Source organism: Emys orbicularis, chromosome 5 (genome assembly GCF_028017835.1).
Source record: "Emys orbicularis isolate rEmyOrb1 chromosome 5, rEmyOrb1.hap1, whole genome shotgun sequence".
NCBI lineage: Eukaryota > Metazoa > Chordata > Testudines > Emydidae > Emys > Emys orbicularis.
In genome coordinates this window covers 87,738,242-87,762,453 of record NC_088687.1, presented here as the reverse complement: position 1 = coordinate 87,762,453, position 24,212 = coordinate 87,738,242, and the positions used below count along the sequence as shown (strand labels likewise).

At 38.2% G+C, this 24,212-nt stretch overlaps 1 protein-coding gene across 1 annotated transcript in view; it reads left to right on the top strand.

Annotated features, from left to right (window-relative positions):
• The window catches only part of PCM1 (pericentriolar material 1), an 80,916-nt gene that overhangs the window by 11,649 nt on the left and 45,055 nt on the right, over positions 1 to 24,212 (top strand). The window contains exons 7-15 of the mRNA XM_065405173.1: positions 3,895 to 4,072; positions 9,330 to 9,439; positions 10,292 to 10,508; positions 18,697 to 18,898; positions 19,329 to 19,502; positions 20,607 to 20,764; positions 21,066 to 21,283; positions 23,816 to 23,970; positions 24,059 to 24,188. Of these exons, the coding sequence (XP_065261245.1) occupies positions 3,895 to 4,072; positions 9,330 to 9,439; positions 10,292 to 10,508; positions 18,697 to 18,898; positions 19,329 to 19,502; positions 20,607 to 20,764; positions 21,066 to 21,283; positions 23,816 to 23,970; positions 24,059 to 24,188 (1,542 nt within the window). The remainder of the gene's footprint in view (positions 1 to 3,894; positions 4,073 to 9,329; positions 9,440 to 10,291; positions 10,509 to 18,696; positions 18,899 to 19,328; positions 19,503 to 20,606; positions 20,765 to 21,065; positions 21,284 to 23,815; positions 23,971 to 24,058; positions 24,189 to 24,212) is intronic.

The window sequence follows — 24,212 nt, the reverse complement described above, 5'->3', positions numbered from 1 at the left end:
CAAGGAGACTTAAACCCCCCAAACTCTCAATGATGTATATTTTTAAAAAGTTTGTTTTAAAAAGCTTCTGTTGTAGCAATTTTACTTTCTGATAGCTTATGAATCTTTTAAATAATTCTAGGGGTTAAATATGTATCTTGCCTGTTATCAATGCAGAAAGGACTGGTTTTCTAAGCTGTTTTTGGTAAGTGGCGTGCTTCCAGTACTGGGGAAATTGAAGGGTAATGGAGGTGTGTAAATGGTTCACTATCATGGGTTGTTGCTGTAGGAAGCATAAGTATATCTATAGTGATACCATAAGAAGCATTACTCTAGGATGGGGGTTCCCAGCCTTTTTTGTTGGGTAGGCCACCTCTTCTTAGTGTCTTATGGACTCTGGCATTTCTACATATATACATTTCATGATTGCACAGACCATCTCCTCTCCCATTTGTGATCACATAACTCCTGTAGCAATTTCAGCAGTTGCTTACATGGAAAAGAACGTTGAATACTTCCTAATATTTTTATCTCCTTTTTAATAAAATTTAAGCATCTGTGTATATGGTGTTGTCTCTTTGTTTTCAGCCAGCATGATGTGGACCATCAGCAAAGTGCTCCACAGACTATGGGTTAGGAATGTGTGTTCTAGGAAGTTACAAAGTAGCGTTTAAATAAAGAATACAGAGATACTTATTTAAAAGTCAGAATGAAACCAGACAGTCTCTCAATCTAATTATAAAAGTCCTGCAAGATCTTCTTGCTTTTATCAGGTCTTTCAAAAAGATAACATTGTAGAGATTAAACATCAACGTCTAACTTTTTTAATGTTGTTTAAAATGTGAAAAAATAACCAGTACTGATAGAAATATATACTGACAGAAATATATATCCATATAGAATTATTGTAAACAAAGCTTGTATCTGGTTGTTTATCTATACAGAAAGCATATTTTTTTCATTTTTATGTGTGTGGCTTTAAGTGTTTTGGAATTAGGTTTCTTTTATAATATAGTTCTTTGAAATATTAAAAGTAGTTCTCTATAACTACATGGTACAGTGATATTTGGAATCCTGTCATTTAAGAAAATAATTTTAACAAAGGAAATTGAAAATTCAGTAGAATTAAACAAGAAAAGACTTATTTGATTGAAGTAATACAATTTGCCATATATAATAAGTAAGACACAAATGAATTAGGTAAGCAATTTTATAGTTTAAAAATGCATGTTAAACAGGAGTGTGTTCTAAATCTAACATACTAAACTATTTAATAAAGGAAGAATCTTTTAGTCTGAAAATTCGGCCCTGCATTGAGGACAAACTAGGGAATTCAGCTTCACAAGGACAGGTTTCAGACATTGACGTTACAAGAAGCCCAAAAGGGAAAGGTGACACAGCTGCTCTGAATGGCAGGGAAATCTGGCCTATTAGGATTGGATTACCCTCACAGGTACTCTTCAGAATATTACCTTGGCAAGCCTCCAAAATAGGGTCTGTACTTGCTGATTTTCTTTTTCTTCCTCAGTTCCTTTGTTGCTAAACAGCTTTAAAACATACTAAGTATTTGTAATGCACAATTACTTTTTTCTCTCATTCTTTCCATACAGAAGCTTCTGGTGTTTAATGCTTTAGTCACCGCTATAACAGTAGATCTGTCTTACTTACCTGTGTATGGCTACATTTTCATTGAATGTCTCTTCTTCTTCATGTTGACTTGTTTTCGGAAGCAGAGATTTTATAAAAATGAGTTTTTTACTAATTTCCTCCTCCAAACCAACATATGTTCTTTTTTGATTAGTGAGGGGTATAAATCTAACTGTATGTCCATCTGTTAATCTCACTTTTTGCAGCCACAGCTTGCCACTTCAGATTCATGACTTGATGCAATTGCACTCTTATTTCTGAGAAAGTGTTTTAAAATTGGTTTAATGTAGTGTAATTTTAGATAATTCACACTTAGAGATCTGTTAATTTTCATGCTATTAATCTGCCTGAAAGAACTTAATAACCAACATCTTGTGTAGAAAAAGTGAAGTGGAAGATCAAAAACTTCTGTTGCCCAGAGGAAAAAATATGATCTGTAATAAAATCTCTACAAAGGATAAACTGTGCATACCTGTAGCACTACCCAGTATATAGCTGCAGGGAAAAACACATTAGTGGGGGTCAGTGCCTTAAAAACTGTGTTTGAGATGTGTCCTGTCCTGCTGTGATTTTTTTAAAAATATTTTTGTAATTGAATTTTTAGTGCCCCATCTTTTTTGTTTAAACTCAAATTGTTTAAATACATTATTTGAAGCAAATTTGTCAAGCTTGAGTGCCTAATTTTAGACACCCAACTTGGAAAAAAAATTGGTCTTTGATTTAATGAGTACAGATGCCTCTGATATGCTTGAAATGAAGCTTGGTTTGTTTATCAGTTTTGGTTTTTTTTCCCCTCTGCCATTGATTTGATATGTGATCTTGCACAAATCACCTAATCTTTCCGTGCCTCAATTTCTCTATCTAAAATGGGGATTTACACAAGGATTATCATTGACGTTTTTAGTGGTTTTAAGTCATTTTAAAAACTTGCAAGTTCTTATTAAATTTTTGAAGACCTTTTATTAATAATTAAATTCTGGATGTTTAAAAATAGTGGATTGAGCTGAACATGGTTTACCCTTTAAAACATTGATTTTTGGAAATTCAGACATTTCTGATGCCTAGGCTGAGAGAGAGTTGCTCACTCCATTCTGGGATCCACACACTTTACTAGGGGGGCAAGAAGCAGCACCCTATCTACAAAGTTAATTTACTGTCCATTAAAGTACTTGACCTTGCCTTTTCCAATAACTTCCAAACTCTGTGGGAAGTACCTCTGTGGTAGGGCCAAGTACTTTAATATATGCAAGCATATTCTTCAATGTAGGAATTTTTCACAGTTCAAATACATAGTTGCTTACAGTAGGCACTCGACACTAGATGGCAGGTGAATTTTTTTACTTTGGGAGTGGGAATTTCAGCTTGGCAAAAGTGTTTTTTTTTTTTTTTTAAGACTTGGCAAATATTTAAAAATTCATAATACTGGTATTTTTGTAGTTCATCTTCCTACTGTGAAGATGCAGGTTCAAACTTGATGCAGAATTGTAGCCTACATATGGTTTTATGGAATGAGAAACAAATAATTTGTTGCAAAATTGTGTAGTGAAAGATAAAGCTTTGAGGCTAGTGAATCATTTTGGACCTTGGATCTTACTAAGGCAGGGTCCAGTGGTGCTTCTTTGGGTTGGCAGTTGCGTAACAGATACTTGTGAACAGATCGTTCAGTTTCTGTTTTCACTCTACACTGGACTGTTAAGCCAGTATAGGAAATGAAGAGGATCAGGTCCATATTTTTAAAAAGTGTTTACTGCAGAGACTCTTTAAAACAAGTTCAACACCAAACAGAAGTCTTTGCTTTTTTGCTGTTTTAATTCAGTATCTTGAATTGCATTTTATATCTATCAGGGATTGAGGGGAGGAGTACTCTTATGGCTTTGTGGTTATATGCTTTTCGTGTTAATGAATTTATAAACCTAGTGTAGTTAAAGGAAGAAATGTGCAAGTTTTTAATTTTGTAATCTGCTCGTGGAGGGTGCTGAGTTGGCAGACCTGGAGACAAAATAACTTTACTTATCCACAAGGCATTGTGCAGCATGGTGGTTGGCAGTACAAACTTTTCCCTAAAATGACTCAAACTTGGTCTGGAAGAACTAGCTTTAAGTGTGAGGAGACGATAGTTAAGTCTTCACCTCATTAAACTAAACTGTTAGTCTTGAGGTGTTTCATTGAGCTGTTAAGGTTCAGCTTACATTAAGATGTCATTGTATTACTATTGCAGTGTTATCAAATAAATCCACAGCTATGATAGCATCCTTTCTTATCTGCCAGGCCAGAGACCCCCAGCAGGAGGCTAAAGAGGAGCTAGAGAATTTGAAGAAGCAACATGACTTGTTAACAAGGATGTTACAACAACAGGAACAGCTGAAAGCACTTCAGGGAAGACAAGCTGCTCTTCTTGCTCTGCAGCATAAAGCAGAGCAGGCAATTGCTGTCATGGATGATTCTGGTATGTGGAAGGACAAGAGTATGCAATGATAAATTGATGTATTGATTAAACCTGAAACTCTGAATTTAAAAAAATTAATATTGAAAGTATAAATGTACTGCACAATTTAAAAAAAATGTTCTGGATATATTCTTAAGCTTGTACATTCTGTGTCTTATATAAAATACTTGTAATATTTGGAATTTTACTGCAGGACTTCCATTTGGTGGAAGAACTTAGTTTAAATATTTTTTATATGTTATTAGGTAACAAGGCTACAAACTTAAAACTAGGGCTGTCGATTAATCGCAGTGAACTCAGGCAATTAACTCAAAAATTAATTGCAATTAAAAAAATTAATCGCAGTTAATCACCGTTTGAATCGCACTGTTAAACAATAGAATACCAATAGAATTTTATTAAATATTTTGGATGTTTTTCTACATTTTCATATCAATTGTATTCTGTGTTGTAATTGAAATCCAGGTGTATTATTTTTTATTACAAATATTTGCAAAGTAAAAATGATAAGAAGAAATAGTATTTTTCAATTCACCTCATACAAGTACTGTAGTGCAATCTTTGTCCTAAAAGTGCAACTTACAAATGTAGATTTTTTTTTTTTGGTTACATAACTGCACTCAAACAAAACCATGTAAAACTTCAGAGCCTACAAGTCCACTCAGTCCTCCTACTTGTTCAGCCAATCGCTAAGACAAACAAGATTGTTTACATTTACAGGAGATAATGCTGCCCTCTTCTTATTTAAAATGTCACCTGAAAGTGAGAACAGGTGTTCGCATGGCACTTTTGTAGCTGGCATTGCAAGGTATTTACGTGCCAGTTATGGTAAACATTCATATGCCACTTCATGCTTCGGCTGCCATTCCAGAGGACATGCTTCCATGCTGAGGACGCTCGTTTAAAAAAAATTATGAGTTAATTAAATTTGTGACTGAATTCCTTGGGGCAGAATTGTATGTGCCCTACTCTGTTTTACCCCCATTCTGCTGTATATTTCATGTTATAGCCATCTTGGATGATTACCCAGCACATGTTGTTCATTTTAAGAACGCTTTCACTGCAGATTTCACAAAACACAAAGAAGGTACCAATGTGAGATTTCTAAAGATAGCTACAGCACTTGACCCAAGGTTTAAAAATCTGAAGTGCCTTCCAAAATCTGAGAGGGCCGAGATGTGGAGCATGTTTTAGAAGACTTAAAAGAACAACACTCTGATGCAGAAACTACAGAACTCGAACCACCAAAAAAGAAAATCAACCTTCTGCTGCTGGCATCTGACTCAGATAATGAAAGTAAACGTGCAGTGGCTCGCACTGCGTTGGATTGTTACTGAGCAGAACCCGTCATCAGCATGGACGCATGTCCCCTGGAATGGTGGTTGAAGCATGAAGGGATGTGTGAATCTTTTAGCACATCTGGCATGTAAATATCTTGTGACGCTGGCTACAACAGTGCCATGAAAACTCCTGTTCTCACTTTCAGGTGACGTAAACTAGAAGTGGGCAGCATTATTTCCTGCAAATGTAAACAAACTTGTTTGTCTGAGCGATTGGCTGAACAAGAAGTAGGACGGAGTGGACTTGCAGGCTCTAAAATTTTACATGTTTATTTTTAATGCAGTTTTTTAACATAATTCTACATTTGTAAGTTCAACTTTTATGATAGAGATTGCACTACCATACACCTCTACCCCGATATAACGCTAGCTTCGGGAACCAAAAAATCTAACTGCGATATAGGTGAAACCGCGTTATATTGAACTTGCTTTGATCCACCGGAGTGCGCAGCCCCATCCCCCCCTCCCCCCCCAGAGCGCTGCTTTACCGTGTTATATCCGAATTTGTGTTAGGTCGGGTCGCGTTATATCGGGGTAGAGGTGTACTTGTATAAGGTGAATTGAAAATTACTATTTCTTTTCTTTTTTATATTGCAAATACTTGTAATCAAAAATAAATATAAGGTGAGTACTGTACACTTTGTATTCTGTTGTAATTGAAATCAATATATTTGAAAATGTAGAAAACATCCAAAAATTTAAATAAATGGTATTCTATTATTTTTTAACAATTTTTAATTTAATTTTTTTAATTGCTGGACAGCCCTACTTAAAACCATAAGTTCCTTCCTGGTACTTAGAGATGAGCCACCAAAGTTTACTTTAAAAACTCAAACGTATTTTTAAAGCTTTCTTGAGTAAGGAAGAACAGAACAGTTATAGTTTAAATTTGATTACTGTATCTTAACCAAATATAAAAGTAGATTTCAGATTCTAAAGAATCTGAATTGTAGACTTGCCTCCAACTGTTAACTTATCTTTATAGTGGTTGTGATGTGTTTAAGTGTTGTTCCATTATAAACCTGTACTTTAACACTTCCTTAACATAGCCAAAATCTTTGGGGTTGAAACTTCTCACATTTGGTGTCTGCCCAAAGATAAAATTTTTTGGAAAGTAATAACAGAAGTGATTTGAGATCAGCGTTAAACAACCTCGAATGATAAATTATTTGGAAGTTAGATGGTGATGGTCTCAGATCTGCTTACCATCCCCACAGAATGTGTACCATACATGTTGTTTTTTAAAAGCTTGTTTAGCAAATTCCTAATTGGGAGAAAATCATTTTAAAATTGTTTGACTTCAAATTTCCCTTCGCCTAACTTCTGCCTTGTCGTCCTTAGAAATGGAGTGCATTGCTTGTCTGACATGTAACATCACACGTAACAATAGCACCAACAAAGGGTACATCTATACTTACTTCCTGGTCCGGATGTAAGTGATCGATCTTCTGGGATCGATCCCGGAAGTGCTTGCCGTCGACGCCGGTACTCCAGCTCAGCGAGAGGAGTACGCGGCATCGACGGGGGAGCCTGCCTGCAGCGTCTGGACCCGCGGTAAGTTCGAACTAAGGTACTTCGAATTTAGCTACGTTATTAACGTAGCTGAATTTGTGTACCTTAGTTCGAAGTGGGGGGTTAGTGTAGACCAGGCCAAACTGACCAGCAAAATTGTAGCCTAGGGCTCTGCCTGTAGTAATTGATCTCTTCCTGTGTCCTGTCCTAACAAGCCAACTTTGAGGTGGGATAGAAGGACCATACAGGATGATTTTGCTATGAGATTGGAGCATCATTCAGGTAGCTAGTAGAACATAAGAACGGCCATACTGGATCAGACCAATGGTCCATCTAGCCCAGTATCCTGTCTTCCAACAGTGGCCAGTGCCAGGTCAGAGGGAATGAACAGAACAGGCAATCATCAAGTGATCCATCTCCTGTCACCCATTCCCAGGGACACTCAGAGCATGGTGTTGCATCCCTACCCATCCTGGCTAATAGCCATTGATGGACCCATCCTCTGTGAACTTACCTAATTCTTTTTTGAATCCTGTTATAGCTTTGGTCTTCACAACATCCCCTGGCAAAGCGTTGCACAGGTTGACTGTGTGTTGTGTGAAGTAGTACTTCCTTTTCTTAGTTTTAAACCTGCTGCCTATTATTTTCATTGGGTGACCCATACTTCTTGTGCTTTTGTGAAGGAGTAAATAACATTTCCTTAATCACTTTATCTACATCATTCATGATTATATGGACTTCTATCATATCCTCCCTTAGTCATCTCTTTTCCAAGTGGAAAGTCCCAGTCTTCTTAATCTCTCCTCATAGGGAAGTTGTTCCATATCCTCAATCATTTTTTGTTGTCCTCCGTACCTTTTCTAATTCTTATATATAGAGATAATAAGACAGAAAATATCACGCCACTATATAAATCCATGTTATGCCCACACCTTGAATACTGGCTGCAGTTCCGGTTGCCCAATCTCAAATATAGGGCATACCATGGTTCTGGGGAAGGCATTTCTTCCTTGCATTTCTTCCTGAATCAGCTTCTGGGCACCTTCAGCTCTGCCTTATGGTGTCTCTTGCCCTAAGCAAACTTCCCAGTACTAGTAGAAATCTGAAGTCCCATACTCTTCTCTCTCCTACAGAAATAACCTTTCTTCATAGGAAGAGGAGGTGGTAGACAGAGGAGAGGCTTACTTAAGTTACCCTTAAGGAGAGGCTTATTCGCTGTTCCCTGGTGCTACTCTTATTTGTGTCACATTTGTCCTGGTGATACTCAAAGCAGCATCCCACTAACCCTTGTGTTGAAGAAGGTAGAAGAAGCAGGGACAGGGAAAAGGAAAAAAAAATGATGTAAAATAAAATGTTACATTTTAAAAATAAACCCAGTTAAGGGTTTATTAAACAAACTATTAATGTGAAGTTAAAAATAGGCCAGACACCCACACTCTGGTATGGCTAAAATTGGTGGATATTTAAGGTCCTGGTTTGTTTTGACAAGTGATTGTTTTTAAAATAGTGTTGTAGAGTTCTATGTTTCTCTTGATTTCCATATCAAATATGTTTTCGCAAGTAAAAATGTACCTTTTTTCCTAACTGCTAGCCCTGCAAATCAGATTTGAATGTCAGACTGAGGTATTTCCTTCTAGCATACCATGGTCATTAAAGGTTCTGGAGGCCAAATTATATGCTGCCTTTACACCCATATAATCCATTGTCTTTGACTGTAACTGACTGGAACATAGAGTTCTGTTGATAAATAAATGAGAAGTACACTGTCCAGCTCATTCTTCTTAGCAGTGTTGATTCTACAGGGCCATACAGTTTTTAAATAAAACAAAAAACACAACAAAAACTGAACTTAACTGATTTTTGTGGGAACAACAAAAAACAAACCAAAACCACAAAAGGAACAGATCTGCTGAACAAGGTATGCTTTTGCATAGTCGGTTTTCACAGTGAAACTGTACATTGACTGAGGCTATGTCTACACTATGGACCTTATAGTGGCACAGCTGTGCTACTGTAAGGTCTCCTGTGTAGCTGCTCTTTGCTGGCAGGAGAGAGCTCTCCTGCCGGCATAACTGAACCATCCCCAACAAGCACCCTTAGCTATGTTGGCAGGAGAGTCTCTCCTGCTGACATAGTGCTGTCCACATCAAATTATGAATTCTTTCTGGGGTTGGGAAGGTGTCATCCAAAAAAAAAAAATCTGTTTTTCTAAGGATTTTCAGTTTAGTTTAAATTTCTATAATGTACGCAGAGGATTTGGTTAGTGCAGTTGACAAATAAGATAAATTTGTCTAACCAGTGCTGTATGTTAGTAGCTATGGTATTTACTTATTTTGAAATCTTAAAAACCATTTTCTCAAATTAACCTTTTTAGTTTAATGTTTTGGACTTACTGTTTTCTGTAGTTGTAACAGAGACCACAGGTAGCATTTCAGGAGTGAGTCTTACATCTGAACTAAATGAAGAATTAAATGACCTAATCCAGCGTTTTCACAATCAGCTTCATGAATCTCAGGTAACCTTTTTTTTTTTTTTTTTTAATATCGTGTTGCTGTGTGTATTTTAGATCATTTTCCCTATAAGGGTCTTAAAAATACTTGAATAAATAGGTTTATTGCAAAGCTATTCTGACTTAGTTTTCAGTATACTTTCTCACACAATGAGAGTGATTGCTGTTTTGATAACATTTTCTTAAGTCTTTGTGGCAATAAAATGCAGTTAAAAGAGCTTGTTTCTTAGAGCTTGTTGCTGTGATGCACAAAATTTAAGCTTTTTGTATTGCTACCTCTTAAATGCCTGTGTAAATTTTGCCTGTACTTGTCTGACTTGCTGAGTATGGTTTGTTCTAATTACATTTTCAGTAATATGCCCTGTAGGTTACTTGCACAAGTCATAACAAGAATTGTATGTAGGGCTACATGTTTAAAATACAATATTCAGTTTAAAAAACCCTATGACAAGTTTGACATTTTTTATTATATGTAAACATTAACTGGATTTGATTGTAAAGTTTTTTTGTTTTTATTCCAATTGATGCTTTCTATGTTGTTGTTTTTACTTTCGATAGAAGTGGTTATTCGTTGACTGATACAAGCTTAGTGTCAGTTTATACATGGTTCTTGGAAGCCAAGAGCAACAGTTTCACATCACAATCCGTACTAGTTACTATGCAGTTGGAATTATATAAGAGCTAACTATTGTTTAGTTTGAGAACCTTGGTTTTCTGTTATGGAGTCTTAGCACTAGCCTTGAGCTCAAGTTAAATGAGGTATTTTTTGACTTTTTTCTGGAATTGGGAAAGGTAACTAGCAAATTACTATGGCATTTTCACAGTACTGCTACTAAAATGAACTTTATTTATTTTTAGACTCAACCTGTGCCAGATAATAGAAGGCAAGCAGAAAGTCTTTCACTTACTAGAGAGATTTCACAAAGTAGAAATTCTTCTATGTCACTGCACTTATCTGATGAGAAAGCGCAACTTTTTAGCAAGATGAGAATGTTGCAAGGTAAAAAACAAAAAATGGACAAGTTGTTAGGAGAACTTCACACACTTCGTGACCAGCATCTGAACAACTCCTCCTGTAAGTAAATGTATGCAGAACGCATTTGTTTAATGTAGTTTATAGTTCTTTTAAACATAACCTGCAACTAATGACTCAGAATTGTCACTGATCTTAGTACATGGAAGTATTGTTTGCAGTATTGTAGCTGTGTTGGTCCCAGGACGCGACAGAGAAAGGTGCGGAAGGTAATACCTTTTATTGGACCAACTTCTGTTGGTGAAATGGACTAGCTTTCAAGCTTCATAGAGCTCTTCCTGCAACACGTGTGAACTTCTTGTTCTTAACAATCTGTCCCACCTTGTATTTAGCTTAGACACTCTGGTTACCTTCTCCAGACCTGAGGAAAAGCTCTCTGAAGTTCGAAAGCATGTCCCTTCCATCAACAGGAGTTGGTTCAATAAAAGATATTCCTTCACCCATCGTGTCTTTCTCCTGGAAGTATTGTCATTTGTGTAGCTTTCAGTAATAACACATTTTAATGGAACGTTTCCTTTTGAATGTAGTGATTTAAATACAGAACTAAGTGTTTTTTCTGTGGTAATAATCTTTTGCTTTATAGTATTTGAAAGTCCACCATACTGATTTAGTGAAGAATCTGACTATAGAACTTTACCTCTGTAACTGTGGAAATACCCAATGTTACAGGCAAAAAGTGCATTTTAATGTGATTTTTTTTTTTCAGTAACTTCCTCCGTTGTCTTGAAAATAATGAAATTTAATTACTTTCTTATGTTAAAATGATTCATTGAACCTTAGTGATAAGTTGCTCCCTCTGCTGATAGCACTTTTTATGGCTAAGTTCCTGAAATGTTTGGGAAGGTTTACACTAACTGAGATCTGTAAAGTTAACCTTTCTGCTTTAGAATGGCTAAGACTTAAACGGACACAGAGTTAAATAGTTTCAGTGCTATGCTTTGCCCTGAATTCCTGGCCAATATTTGTGGTGTTAAAAATCATTTTCCTATCTTTTAAATATTTGTCTTCTCTTACTGAAAGGCCAAAACAAACAGTAGAAACTGAATATATAGGGGCAAACAATGAAATTTACTGTATACACACTTCTGTCAAATGCATAAAGTAAATTAAAAACAAGATTTTTCCCCTCTGTCATTTTGTGTTTGTAATAAAAGGTAAAATTTCATTAGAAATTTTATTTTCCGTTCTTTTTTCCTTTAATATAACTGTTTTTTTTTAAATTGGCATACTTTACAGGGAATTTTTGTTGTTGTTGTTCTGATCTACACACTTGGTATTTAGTTCTTTTCGTACAACAGATGGGAACTTTACAGTTGTACTGACTGACTACTTTTCTCTCTAGGGCTTGGTCTACACTAACCCCCCAAATCGAACTAAGGTACGCAACTTCAGCTACGTGAATAACATAGCTGAAGTTCGAAGTACCTTAGTTCGAACTTACCTCGGTCCAGATGCGGCAGGCAGGCTCCCCCGTCGACTCCGCGGTACTCCTCTCGCCGAGCAGGAGTACCGCAGTCGACGGCGAGCACTTCCGGGTTCGACTTATCGCGTCCAGACAAGACGCGATAAGTCGAACCCAGAAGTTCGATTGCCAGCCGCCGAACTAGCGGCTGGGTATAGACGTACCCTAAGACAAGTTTGCCAGCTTGTACTCCTCACACCCTCTGTGACTAGCTGTTTAAATGTTTCTGAGGGGCTTGGTTTCTGTCCACGTGGCAGTCTTGTCTTCCTCATTGTCCGGGAAATAAAATTCTGGCTTCTAGTTTTCTTTGAGACACAGGTGTTAAAATCTTTGTAAGGGCCCAGAGGTTTCAGAAACATTATTCAGGGCTTCTGTTTCAAGGTTGGGTGATTCAGCAACAGAGTTTTAAATGTGACTTTGAAGATGTAAAGGTGCCTAGGTTGAGGATCCTGCCCCAGCCAAGTTTTCAGGCAAGGTTTTCTGCTTTAATTGTGAGAGAGACTAATTCACTCCTGAATAGAAGATCGCACAGGAGTGCTTTTGAAGAACTGAAACTTCAAAAAAGACGGTGCAGATGCAGTGTCCTGTTGCCATCCTCTTGGAGAAAGATGCCTCCTGTTCCTTCTTATATTGATTGGTTAGTGTCATTCTTAATGTAGGGGACATGTGATAAGTCCATTGTCTTGCCCATTGTGTAATACTGAATTTCCTGTTACTTCATAGTATGATCTTCCTTAAATCAACTTGTATAGCAGTTGTGCCCCTTTTTTCCCCTACCTATTTAAGTTCTCCCAGGCATTTCAAAAGCCTGCCCCTTCCACTTGTGCAACCCCTCTCATCCAGGAGGGCAGTCATCGACAGTCCCGCAATACCCAAGTGACTCCAGGCCCCCATTACCACTTGTCTTCTGCATATTGCTCCTCTTCCCCTGCCAGGAGAATTGTGGAGGCAGGTGACTCAGTGTGAGAGTTGCTTCTGCATCATCTCATTTTGAGGACACTTTGCAGTTTCATGACCTGGTGGACCACATGGCATTCACATTGAACTTTTACCACCTTTGACCGTGGAGGAAAATTCCCACCCGGTCATGTTCTTGGGTTTGCCTCTAGGAATAGAATATCATTTCCGATGCTGGATACTCTCCTATAGCCTGCTAGTACTGTTTGGATGATCCCCCCCACCCCCCCTTCCTGTCCACCTATTTCTGAAAAAACCCAAAACAGATAAATTGTATGAGATAACCCCGGTGGTTTTTTTTTTTTTTTTTTCCCCCCCCCCCCCATTCACCCTGTCCCTAATTCACTGGTGATGGCTGCTGCCAATAATAGGCTTAGGTCTGGTCAGGCCCATCAACTACTGCTGACTGAAAGGGAAAAAAGATCAATGTTCTTGGGAAAAGTCCCCCCCCCCCCCTCCTCTTCTCTTGGTTATTAATGTGGCTAATTACCAGGAGGTCCTGACCTGTTGCCAATTCCATCTGTGGGGAAAGATGGCAACATTCTGTTCAGGATTTGCCAGATAACAGAAGGCTGGCAAATACTATTTTGATGGAGGCTCAAAATGTGGTGAAGCATACACTCAGACTTGGTTTAATGCTTCAGACTCTTCCACTAGAGCATTGACATCTGCAGTTATCTTAAAGAGATATGCATGGTTTCATCCCTCTTCATTGGGGTGGATACCAAAATTTAAGTTGAAGATTTTCCTTATGACGGGGGTATGGTCTTTTCAGCAGCAAGATCAGCAAACTGTTGGAGAAATTAAAGGCTACTAAATCCACTGCTCAATCACTGGGTCTTCATCTCTTGGTCAGAAGAAGATGCCGTCTTTCCTCTATCAGAGACCGGTTTGCCCTCAGTCATCTGCTTATTTTTCCTCAAATCAGAGACATCAACAATATCATCAAAAAGCTTGTTGCTGAGCCAGCACAAGAAAGTGGGCTTCCAGATACAGACATAAGACAAAACAGCCTGCTCTTTCTTCTTCGGCTTCCTCAGCTACCAGGCCTCAGATTTGATGTGACAATCAAGAGTCATGAACCAATTAATGAGGATCCCTCCCTTCTATTATTTGGAGACAGGATAGCCCTTTTCAGTAACAATTGAAGGCGTATTAAATCAGACAAGTTAGGCTCTAGAAATTAGAGGATGGCTAGCTGTGCAGTTTGAAAAACGGTCCCCTTTCAATTTCCCCTACCTTTCCCGTTACAAGGAGCTTTCTTGCAAGGCTGTCTTTCTATCAGAGGTTCAAAAATTCCTTCTTGACAGGTGCTGTCGAAGAGGTTCCCAAATATCTTTGGCCTCAGGGTTTTTATTCAGGACGCTTCCTGGTACAGGAAAAAAGATGGGAGATTCCATCCAGTTTAAAATTTGGGAAGATTGAACAAGTACATTCAGAAGTTCCAGTTTCAAATGCTAAACCTGTCTTTCATAATCCGCTCGCTTTCAACTGTGTATTGGTTCACAATTCTTGATAGAAAAGGACAGATATTTACATACTTCAATCTGGCTGAACCATCAGAAGTACCTGCGTTTTTTGGTGGCTCAAGAACATTTCCAGTACAAGGTCCTGCCAGTTGGCCTTTCTGTAAAGACTCTTGGGGTTGCAGAGTATCTCTCTGTAGTAGTAGGGCATTTAAGAAAGCAGGATATTTTTGTTTTTCTCATATTTGCAGGATTGGCTGCTGAAATCGTCTGCACAAGAGGACCCGCTACTTCACATCAACTCCACAGTCTCCTTATTTACAGAGCTGGGACTGCTGTTGAGCATGAAAAAGTTGAATCTCTGCCCAATTCAGAGACTTAATTTCATAGGTTCTATATTGGACTTGGTAACAGGAGGGGAAGGGCTTTTCTCCAAGAGGAAAGGTCTCTGAAGGTAGAACAATATGTTTTTGTACATCCAGCTGAGTCTGACCCAGAAGGTGATTTTCTTTCTAGATCTCATGAGCCTTCTGGCAGCAACCATTTACAGGACTCCGTGTGCTTGTCTCAGAATGAGGTCAGTGTAGCCCTGGAGAGCTCAGGTTTACAGACCCAATCTGGACAGTCTTCAAATGTTTGTCATCGTGCCTCAGCATGTCCTAAATTTATTGATGTGGTGGAAGACAAATCATAAGTCTTCAGAGGAGTCTTGTTCAATCCTCCTTCGCCTTTGGTTGCGATAACCAACAATGGCTGGGGAGCTCAGCTGGGTCATATTACAGTTTGAGGCCATTGGCTCTCTCGCAAAAAGAACTTGAATATAAATGTGTTGGAATTCACTTGGCCCTCAGATCCTTTCTTCCTCACATAAAGTGAAAGGTTGTTCAGGTAGCGATGAACAATGCAATGGCTATGTATTACATCAACAAGCAAGGAGGCACTTATTCTTACCTGAAGTGTCCCCTCTACTGTTCAAGAACAGGAAGAGACAAGCAGTCCATTTCAGTCACGTTCCTGCTACACTGTGGAAAGGGTCTTCTGTTGATTCACTCTTATTAATTTAGAAATTGGTGAGGAAAGTACATCAAAACAAGGCAGTGATGATGCAATTGCCCAGCTTGGCTGAGACAGTAGTGGTACTTCTTCATCTGTTGAGCGGGATTCACAAAAGTCTCCCTTTGTCTCCAGACCAGCTGTCGCAACAACAGGGCAGGATACTCTTCATCTGACGGCTTGGGCTATTTGACTTTGACTAATATTGAACAATGCTGTTCCTCTGTGGTCCATGATTTATTGTTTAATTCAAGGAAGTTATCCATAAGAGAGTGTTGTTTGAAATGGACTAGATTTGTCTCTTGGATGTTCTGGACAAATCTGATTCTCCAGTCTCCGCTTCTGTTCCATCTGTTTTAGAGTATTTAATGTATTTGAAGTCTGAAGGCTTATCTCATGCTTCTTTAACAGTTCATTTGGTATCTATTTCTGCTTACCATGATTTGATTGATGGTAGATGACTATTTGTGCATGATTTCAGTTAAACAGTTTATGAAGGGGTTGTCCAATCTGTATTCTTGTTTGAGGGATCCAGCCCTTCCATGGGATTTCCATTTGGTCTTGACCAGGCTGATGAAACCACCCCTTGAACCTTTGGCAGAGTGTTTCTTCTTTTATTTGTCTATTAAGATGGTATTTATTATAGCTAGACCATCATCCAGAAGGGTGAGTGGATTATGTGCTCCGATGGCAGATCTGCCATTTACTATCTGCCTGATACCTGCCATTTACTATTTTTCATAAAGACAAGGTAGCTCTTAGACCTGACCCCATGTTTCTGCCAAAAGTAGTATTGGAATTTCACTTCAATCAAACTATTAATTTACTATTTTTTCCCTTAGGCCTCCTGCTACTAAAGGGAAATCAGCGTTACATGTTTTAGATGCTAATAAAGTGTAGTTAATAGTGTAATATTCAGACTGTTTCCAGATTTATTAAAGAGTGTATCAGTGAATGTTGTTAATTCCTGTGCATGGTATTGTAAAATCTCATTCTACTAGAGCAGTGCCTTAAACATGTTCCTACTGGGAAAATCTGTAAGGCTGCTGCTTGGAGGTCAGTCTATACTTTTACCAAACACTGCGCTTTGGATTTGACTTCAAGAGCAGATCGCCAGAATTGGTAGATCAGTGCTTCAACCATTACTACTAGTTTGTTCCCTCCGCCTGAGTTTTCAGCACTGCTTGGCAAACTATCTGTAAGTGGGGAGTATGCAAAGCCACTCAAAGAGGAAATAAGTTACTTACTTGTCACAAGAGTTCTTCAAGAGGACTATATAGTCACGTTTCCCACCCACCTTCCCCTCTTTTTCAGAGTCCTACCTTGGTTCTCTGGGTTAGTGGTGGAAGGAACTGAGGTAGTAGAGGGCAGACTGCCCTCTTATGTAGCTTCACTCTCAAAACATTCAGGGACACAGAGAGAAGGGGAAGGAAGAGGCGCATGTGTGATTTAGTGGACGCTACTTGGAGGTGGTCTGCTCTTAGGTACCCCCAGGCTACATGTTACCCATAAGTGTGAATAGTGTGGTTATTCTTTCAAAGATTTAACTGATGTTGAGCTGGCAAAGCTTTCTTATAGCTATCACTCATAGGTTTAATTGTAATATCTCTGTTTACTGTTACAACTTACCTACACTAAACGTTTGATATAAAAGCTCTCCAAGAAACAACATTTGGAAGATGAGAAATATTGCCTTTCATTTTAAATGCACATATCAAAATGACAATTGAACAAAGAATTTTGAAAACCTTATAAAAACAACAAGGAGCCACCTTAAAGACTAACAGATTTATTTGGGCATAAGCTTTCATTCCCCCACTCCCCCCCCCCCCTTTTTCAGATGCAATAGAGACTAACACGGCTACACCTCTGATACTTGAAAACCTTATGAAATTGTACATCAATTCATGTTTTTCAAATTGAGTTTTGTGTATGGTTAAGAGAAACAATGGTAGTTTTGCAAGCTGAACTTTCTCCATTGTAAGCTTCAATACAATATACAAATATCTAATTGATTATAAAATTTATTTTAATAGAACTAGTGGCTGCTTACTAATACTTCAGTTTATTTAACTTCATTTTATAAAAAGCCATTCATTTCAAAATAATATCGCATTGCTAATGTTGAAATCCTGTGGAGTGAGACTTTTCGTATTGTATATGTACATGTAGGCAAACCTTTAGATTGCTGTGGAATCATTGTGACTTTTTTCCTGACATTTGAGGACTTAAGCTTGAGATTTATGTTCTATTACATCCAAAATAACTACATTAAAAAAAGATTATTATGAAAGTTGCAAAGGCAAGTGCTGAAAGGTTCGGAAATGCAAGAATTACGTTTGCCTCCCCATTCGAGGCGCGCGCACACTTGTAGTTTAGGGTAGCGAATTTCGGTTGGATGTATTCCTGGAGATTTCATCACGACATAATCTTTAATTCATAGAGACAGTGTAGCTTCTGCATTAAAATCTGACAACTTCCTCTTTCATGCTGCTGTGCCAGCAGCAGGGTCAATTGAGAGCACAGGAGAGATGTTTGTCCCTGCCCTAAAACAGAGTAGCAATTACAGGGAAAGCCAGGCTTTGTCCCTGTTAGATCTCGGCTGGAGCTTTCTCAGTTGCTCTTTGGGGATGGTACATGCGAGGTCTGCTCACACACAGGAGCTTGAGTGTGCTCATTGAGGAGAAATTTTTAGCTAATCATAGAATTTTTACTTAACATGTTCAAACTGATCTTTTTCATATGCTTATAACTGGGACAAATTTGGGCAGATTTTTATGGGGACAGCAAAAGTCACATCCCTGTCACCAAGGCCACAGCCTTGCCAAGTTTCAGGTCCCCACTACAAAGCATTGAAGTGCTAGAGCTTTTCAAAAAGAGGGTTAACAGAATTTTTTAATATGGGCAAAACGTATTTTTCTCTAACTTCTTGCTTCATTATGATTGCACTCTTTTGGCTGAAATTTTCCAACCAAACTCAGTGCGAAGCAGACACCCAGCATGGAAAACTTAAGCACAAATGGTTGCAGTTTGGTAAGGTTACAAGGAACTGAAAATAGGGTCTTATAATGAGAAGTGTGCGGCAAACATAATAGGCAGCACCACCAGCCCCGCCTATAATAAATGCAATGAAATTTGCAAAAACTAAGACAGACCTTTATTGCTGATCTGCATATTCTGTTAATACTTACTATCTTTACATATTTTTATGTAAATCAAATAAGCGGCTTTTTTGGTAACTTCTTTTTAATAAGATGCCAAATTTGATACTTTTCATTTCCTTTTTTTGTAGTCTTGCCTGTGTCAGGCTCTCCTCAAAGGAGTATTGATCAAAGAAGTACAACTTCAGCTGCCTCTGCTCCTGTAGGCATAGTAACTGTTATCAATGGAGAGTCTAACAGCCTAGCATCATCTGTTCCTTATCCTCCTGATTCCATTGCTTCTCAGAATGAGAGTGAAGAGGATGACAATCTAAACCCAACAGAAAAGCTCCAGTAAAATGTTTTATTAATTTTATTATGTAATTAATTTGCTGTGATGAACTTAAGTGGTTCTGTATACATTTTTGTTAGGTTTTAAGTTTTTTTTTTTTTTCCTAAGTAGCATATTTTTGAAAGATGTAGAAAGTCTGAAATAAAAACTAGTTATCTTAAGTTAGATCTTATTAGTATTATTTTCTGTGAAATATCATACAGATTAATTTGGGCTTCAGAACATCTTCAAGCAAAGGTTGTTACAGATCTCAAATTATAGTAAATTTAAATATCAATTAGTTTATGTATATAAGGACTTGGTTAAAATTAAAATTTGATTAAGTTTGCTGCACTTTTTTTGAGAGCACTGTTTAATAAAGAACTGAATGCTACATTTAGGTTTCTTAATCGAGTAGGGACATGCATATAAAGTATTCTGCTTTCATTCCAGGAAACTGAATGAAGTTCGTAAGAGATTGAATGAGTTGCGTGAGTTAGTTCATTACTATGAACAGACATCTGATATGATGACTGATGCCGTGAATGAAAACACTAAAGAGGACGACACAGGAGAATCAGAATGCGATTCGGAAAATGAGAATCCACAACCTGTTACCAATATTAGGTTACATTTTTTTTATATATTTTGTCTTCAATTTTGTGGCCTTAGTTATTGTAGGTTCTGCATAGTGCGATGGTGTGGTTAACCAGAAGTTATTAATACTTAGATTAAATTGACACTGTTTTGTGTCAGTTCATTTGAAATACCCTTCATTATGCTGATAACCTAACCTTGGCTAATACAATATTTTTCTTAATCCAGTTGATAAGTCATTTTAAAGGTCTTCCTAAAATATACAATAGCTCTAGAATTATGCACTGTGAATTAGACCCTGTGCTGACTACACTATGAAACTCCACTAAGGACTTCATGGTTAAAGTAAGCTCTTCATATAAATGTTATAAAGTTTTAAAATGGTGTTTCAAAATTAATGTTCCTGTTTAGATTTTATAGCATCAATATGTAACTCTTGATACCTATTAGAATTTCAAGATAAGACACAGAAAGAATAAACAGGCACATTAAATGGCCTTATAAAATCTAAATGTAGTCCCATGCATTCAATTTATCAGGCTGCTAACTCACCCTTACCTCACATAGTCACAGATAAAGATGGGATTTGCAATGTACCTGGAAGGCTAACAAATCTAGTCTAGAGAATCAAAGTGGATATGAATTGCAGTGTTGAGGGATGTTCATGGATATCCCCTGTCGAAGGCTTCTTCTGTTCACATTGAAGGGGTTCCATATGTACTTGAGTGCATGGATAATCTCTCAAGTAACCAGGTCCCAAGCCATGTAACATTTTATACGTTCAGACCAGCATCTTCAACTCTACATGGGAGATATTATTTAAAAAGAGGACTCTTTTATGCTATAGACCATCTCCTGTCTGTGACAGATGTGGGGTGTAGCGCAGAGCTGGACTGGGGAATTTTGGTTGTCCCACTAAAGGGGAAATGGGATGTTAAGGTTTGTATGTGATTGTTTTGAATGACCTTTTATCTTGGCAATTGTAGTGTTTAGCACATGAATCTAAAATGATGAAAGTTTAAAAAAAAAAATCCATGTGCTTGTCTCTTTCAACATTTATATCTTATCCAGTTTTTTTTTAAAGTTTTAATGGACTGAGAACCGATTTTTAATATGATGAATGTTTTCTCCTAGAAACCCACAGGGAATTAGTAGCTGGGGTGAAATAAATAGCAATTCCAACATGCAGTGTGGAACTACTAACAGAGATGGAAGATACCTTAATACAGACTGTGAAATAAATAACCGATCTGCTGCTAACTTAAGGACTTTAAATATGTCTTCTACATTAGGTATGTTTTAAAAGATATTGAAGTATTACTGTATATAGAGCTAAAACTGATGAGTGTGTGTTTGGGAGCATGTTGTTAACTCCTTAGGCTTTCTTCCTGGTTACATGGTTTGGGAGCTTCAGATTTGCATATAAACTAAGTGTTCAACAAGGGCTTAAATGCTAGATTGGATTCCTTTCATTGAGCAGTACAGCTTCAGATCTGAAACGCACTAGTCGTATGAACATTTAGTGATTTTTTTTAACAAGTTCACTAGTATTCATCTGCAACATTGGCACTGTTTTTGCTGTTTTTCCTTCAGATTGTCGTAATAGGGACAGTGACAAAGATATTGATATATCACAAGGTGGTGATGACGAAGTGGAAGAGGACAGAGCCAGTGAAGTTTCTTTATCTAGCTGCAGAAGCAGTGTAGCTGATGCTGATGCTGGAGATGCTGAGTTTGAGCAGAAGATCAGTAGACTTATAGCTGCAAAACAAAAACTTAAACAGTTACAAAATCTTGTAGCTATGGTACAGGTACTTTTTACAAATACAATCTTATTACGTGCCCATGAACATGATTTTAAAAAAAAACAAATAACAAACTACTAACTCTTGAGTGTATGAACTAACTGTGTGGTTTTTTTTCCATTGTGCACAGATCAGACTAATAGAGTGGTAGTGCTCACTGTAAAACTTGAAAAAGGAGAATAGTTTGATTTGTCTAATATGGAGGTGGTCCATTTGAAACACAAATCTAAAATGCTCTTTAAAGCAGCAGTTATCAACCAGAGGTCCAGGGCCCCATGGGGGCCACAAGCAGGATTCAGGGGGTCTGCCAAGCAAGGCCACTGTTGGATTTGCTGGGGCACAGGGCGGAAAGCCGAAGCCCCACTACGGGCTGGTCTTCACTACGGGGAGATAGACGCTGCTGCAATTGATGCAGCAGGGATTGATTTAGTGGGTCTAGTGAAGACCTGCTAAATCTACACCAGAGCGCTCTTGGGTCGACCCCGGTACTCCAGCTCTCTGAGAAGAGTAAGGGAAGTTGACTGGAGAGCATCTCTCATCGATGCAGCGCAGTAAAGACACCGGGGTAAGTCGACCTAAGCTACGTCGACTCCAGCTACATTATTCATGTAGCTGGAATAGCGTAACTTAGGTCGACTTACCCCCATAGTGAAGACAAGCCCCATGTGGGGCTGAAGCCGAGGGCCCCGAGCCCTGCAACCCAGGGCTGAAGCCGAAGCCTGAGCAATTGCCCTGCTTGCTATCCTGTAATGTCAACCCTGGCTTTTATATGCAGAAAACAGTTGTTGAGGCACAGCTGGGCCGTGGAGTTTTTATAACATGTTGGTGGGGCCTCAGAAAGCAGAAGGTTGAATACCCCTGCTTCAGAGGGACTTTAAACTTAAATTTATAATATAAAAAACTTTCTTATGAAACACCATAGATCCCTAACTGAATTCTAAAAATCTAATTTTTCAGTGTTTATCCTCTATTACTCTTGCATTTTTTTCCATCTTGGATAATGAATATTAGTGAAATCAGTCACACTTTCAGGTTCTGAGGTCTGCAACTTTGGCTTTCGATCACTGCAGGGGAACAGATTTTTTTTAATATCACCTGTTTCTACTAGAATTTAAAAAAATGTATTGGTCAATATTTTCATAAAAGTTTGATGTTTTCAAACTCTTTAATTTGTGGGCCAAATAAGAATTGCCTGTGTCTCTTTAACGTTTTTAAATAGAATATTTTTCTTTCATTGGTTTTGATTGTCTCCCCAAACAATTCCTCCTCCTGACTTTAAGTTGAAACAAGATTTATTAACATAATACCCCACAGAAGGCAATAAAAAAACCTGTACATCTTTTACCTTTACACAGCAAGTAAATTTAAAGATAAAAACCTGTAGAGTATTAAAAATTTGTAATTCTTACAATCTGAGAATTTAATTAAAGTGTGCGTTTTATTTCTTATGTAAGTGGAATTGTCGTAGCCAGAGAGTAGAGCTGCTGAATAGCTACTTTAAGATTTAGGGTTTTTTGTTATGCTGTTCCCTGTACTCTGGTTGTGGATTTATGATGTGCACGATCGTGGTGCAAATAGTTTTAAACTGTACATTTGAATCCTTCCAACCTTTCTGACTGACAGCAGTTTAGTTAATCTGAGTACAATTATTTGCATAATCAATAACTGCATTGTGAATAAGCAGCTCTCTGCTCTGGCTTCTATAATCCCTCTGTTTTAATTGGTTCTTGATTCAGAATGTTCATCTTGTACAGCAACAGGAATGGCTGCTTCAGCTTCATAGCCTTTTAGATTAAGCCAAAAATTCCTAAATTTACATGAGATGGGGGGGAAAAAATATCAAAAGCCAAGAAAATGGGGCTTTTAAGCCACATAAAGGGCACTTTGTTTTAAAATGTTTTTAAATTTGTCTCTTTCAGGCACAGTTTGGTTTCTGGTTAAGTTTATGGGAGTTTTGCCAGGATCTCAATAGGAGGACGATTAAACAGGCGATCGCCTATTCCAGGGGTTCTCAAATTTCATTGCACTGTGACCCCCTTCTGACAACAAAAATTACTACACGATCCCAGGAGGGGGGACTGAAGCCCTGAGCCCACTCAAGCTCTGCTGTGCTGGGGGTCAGCCCCAGGCAGGGGGTCTATAACCTGAGCCCCGCAGCCCAGGGCTAAAGCCCTGAGGCTCGGGCTTCGGCCCCGGTTGGTGCGGCTTGGGCTTCGGCCCTGGACCCCAGCAAGTGTAAGCCGGCCCTGGACCCCAGCAAGTCTAAGCCAGCCCTGGTGACCCCATTAAGATGGGGTCGTGACCACTGGCTATTCCTTCTCTACTCTTGTCCCTCAATAACTGTCATATTATTTTTGTTCATAGTACTCCAATAAATTACTCTCCATCTATAAACTGTTGCTCCAGCTATATAGACTATATATACACACATATGGCCGGAGCATGATTTGCTTCCAGATTTGTTGACAAAATATAGTTGATTAAAAATTTCAATGTACCAATTGAAAAATATTGCTGACTGCACTCCTGCTGTTACAGGATGATGAGACAGAGCCTGAAGCAACTACTGCTGATACAGCTAATGTGGGTGACTTCTTTTTGGCTGAAGTAGAGGAGGTAAAGCAGCAACCAAATAACATCAGAGCTAGCACCAACAAATTGCAGCAAGATGTGAGACTGAATGAAAAAGCAAGGTATATGGTCTCTTTTAATTATCTTAAAAGATCACAATTCCATCAAATCTCTTACTAAGTAATATGCAGCTAATATCTCTTACTACAGAGAAAAATTCTATGAAGCTAAACTTCAGCAGCAACAGCGGGAACTTAAACAACTTCAAGAAGAAAGAAGGAAACTGATTGAGATTCAAGAAAAAATCCAAGCATTACAGAAGGCTTGTCCTGACCTTCAAGTAGGTAGAGTATACTTCTTCACA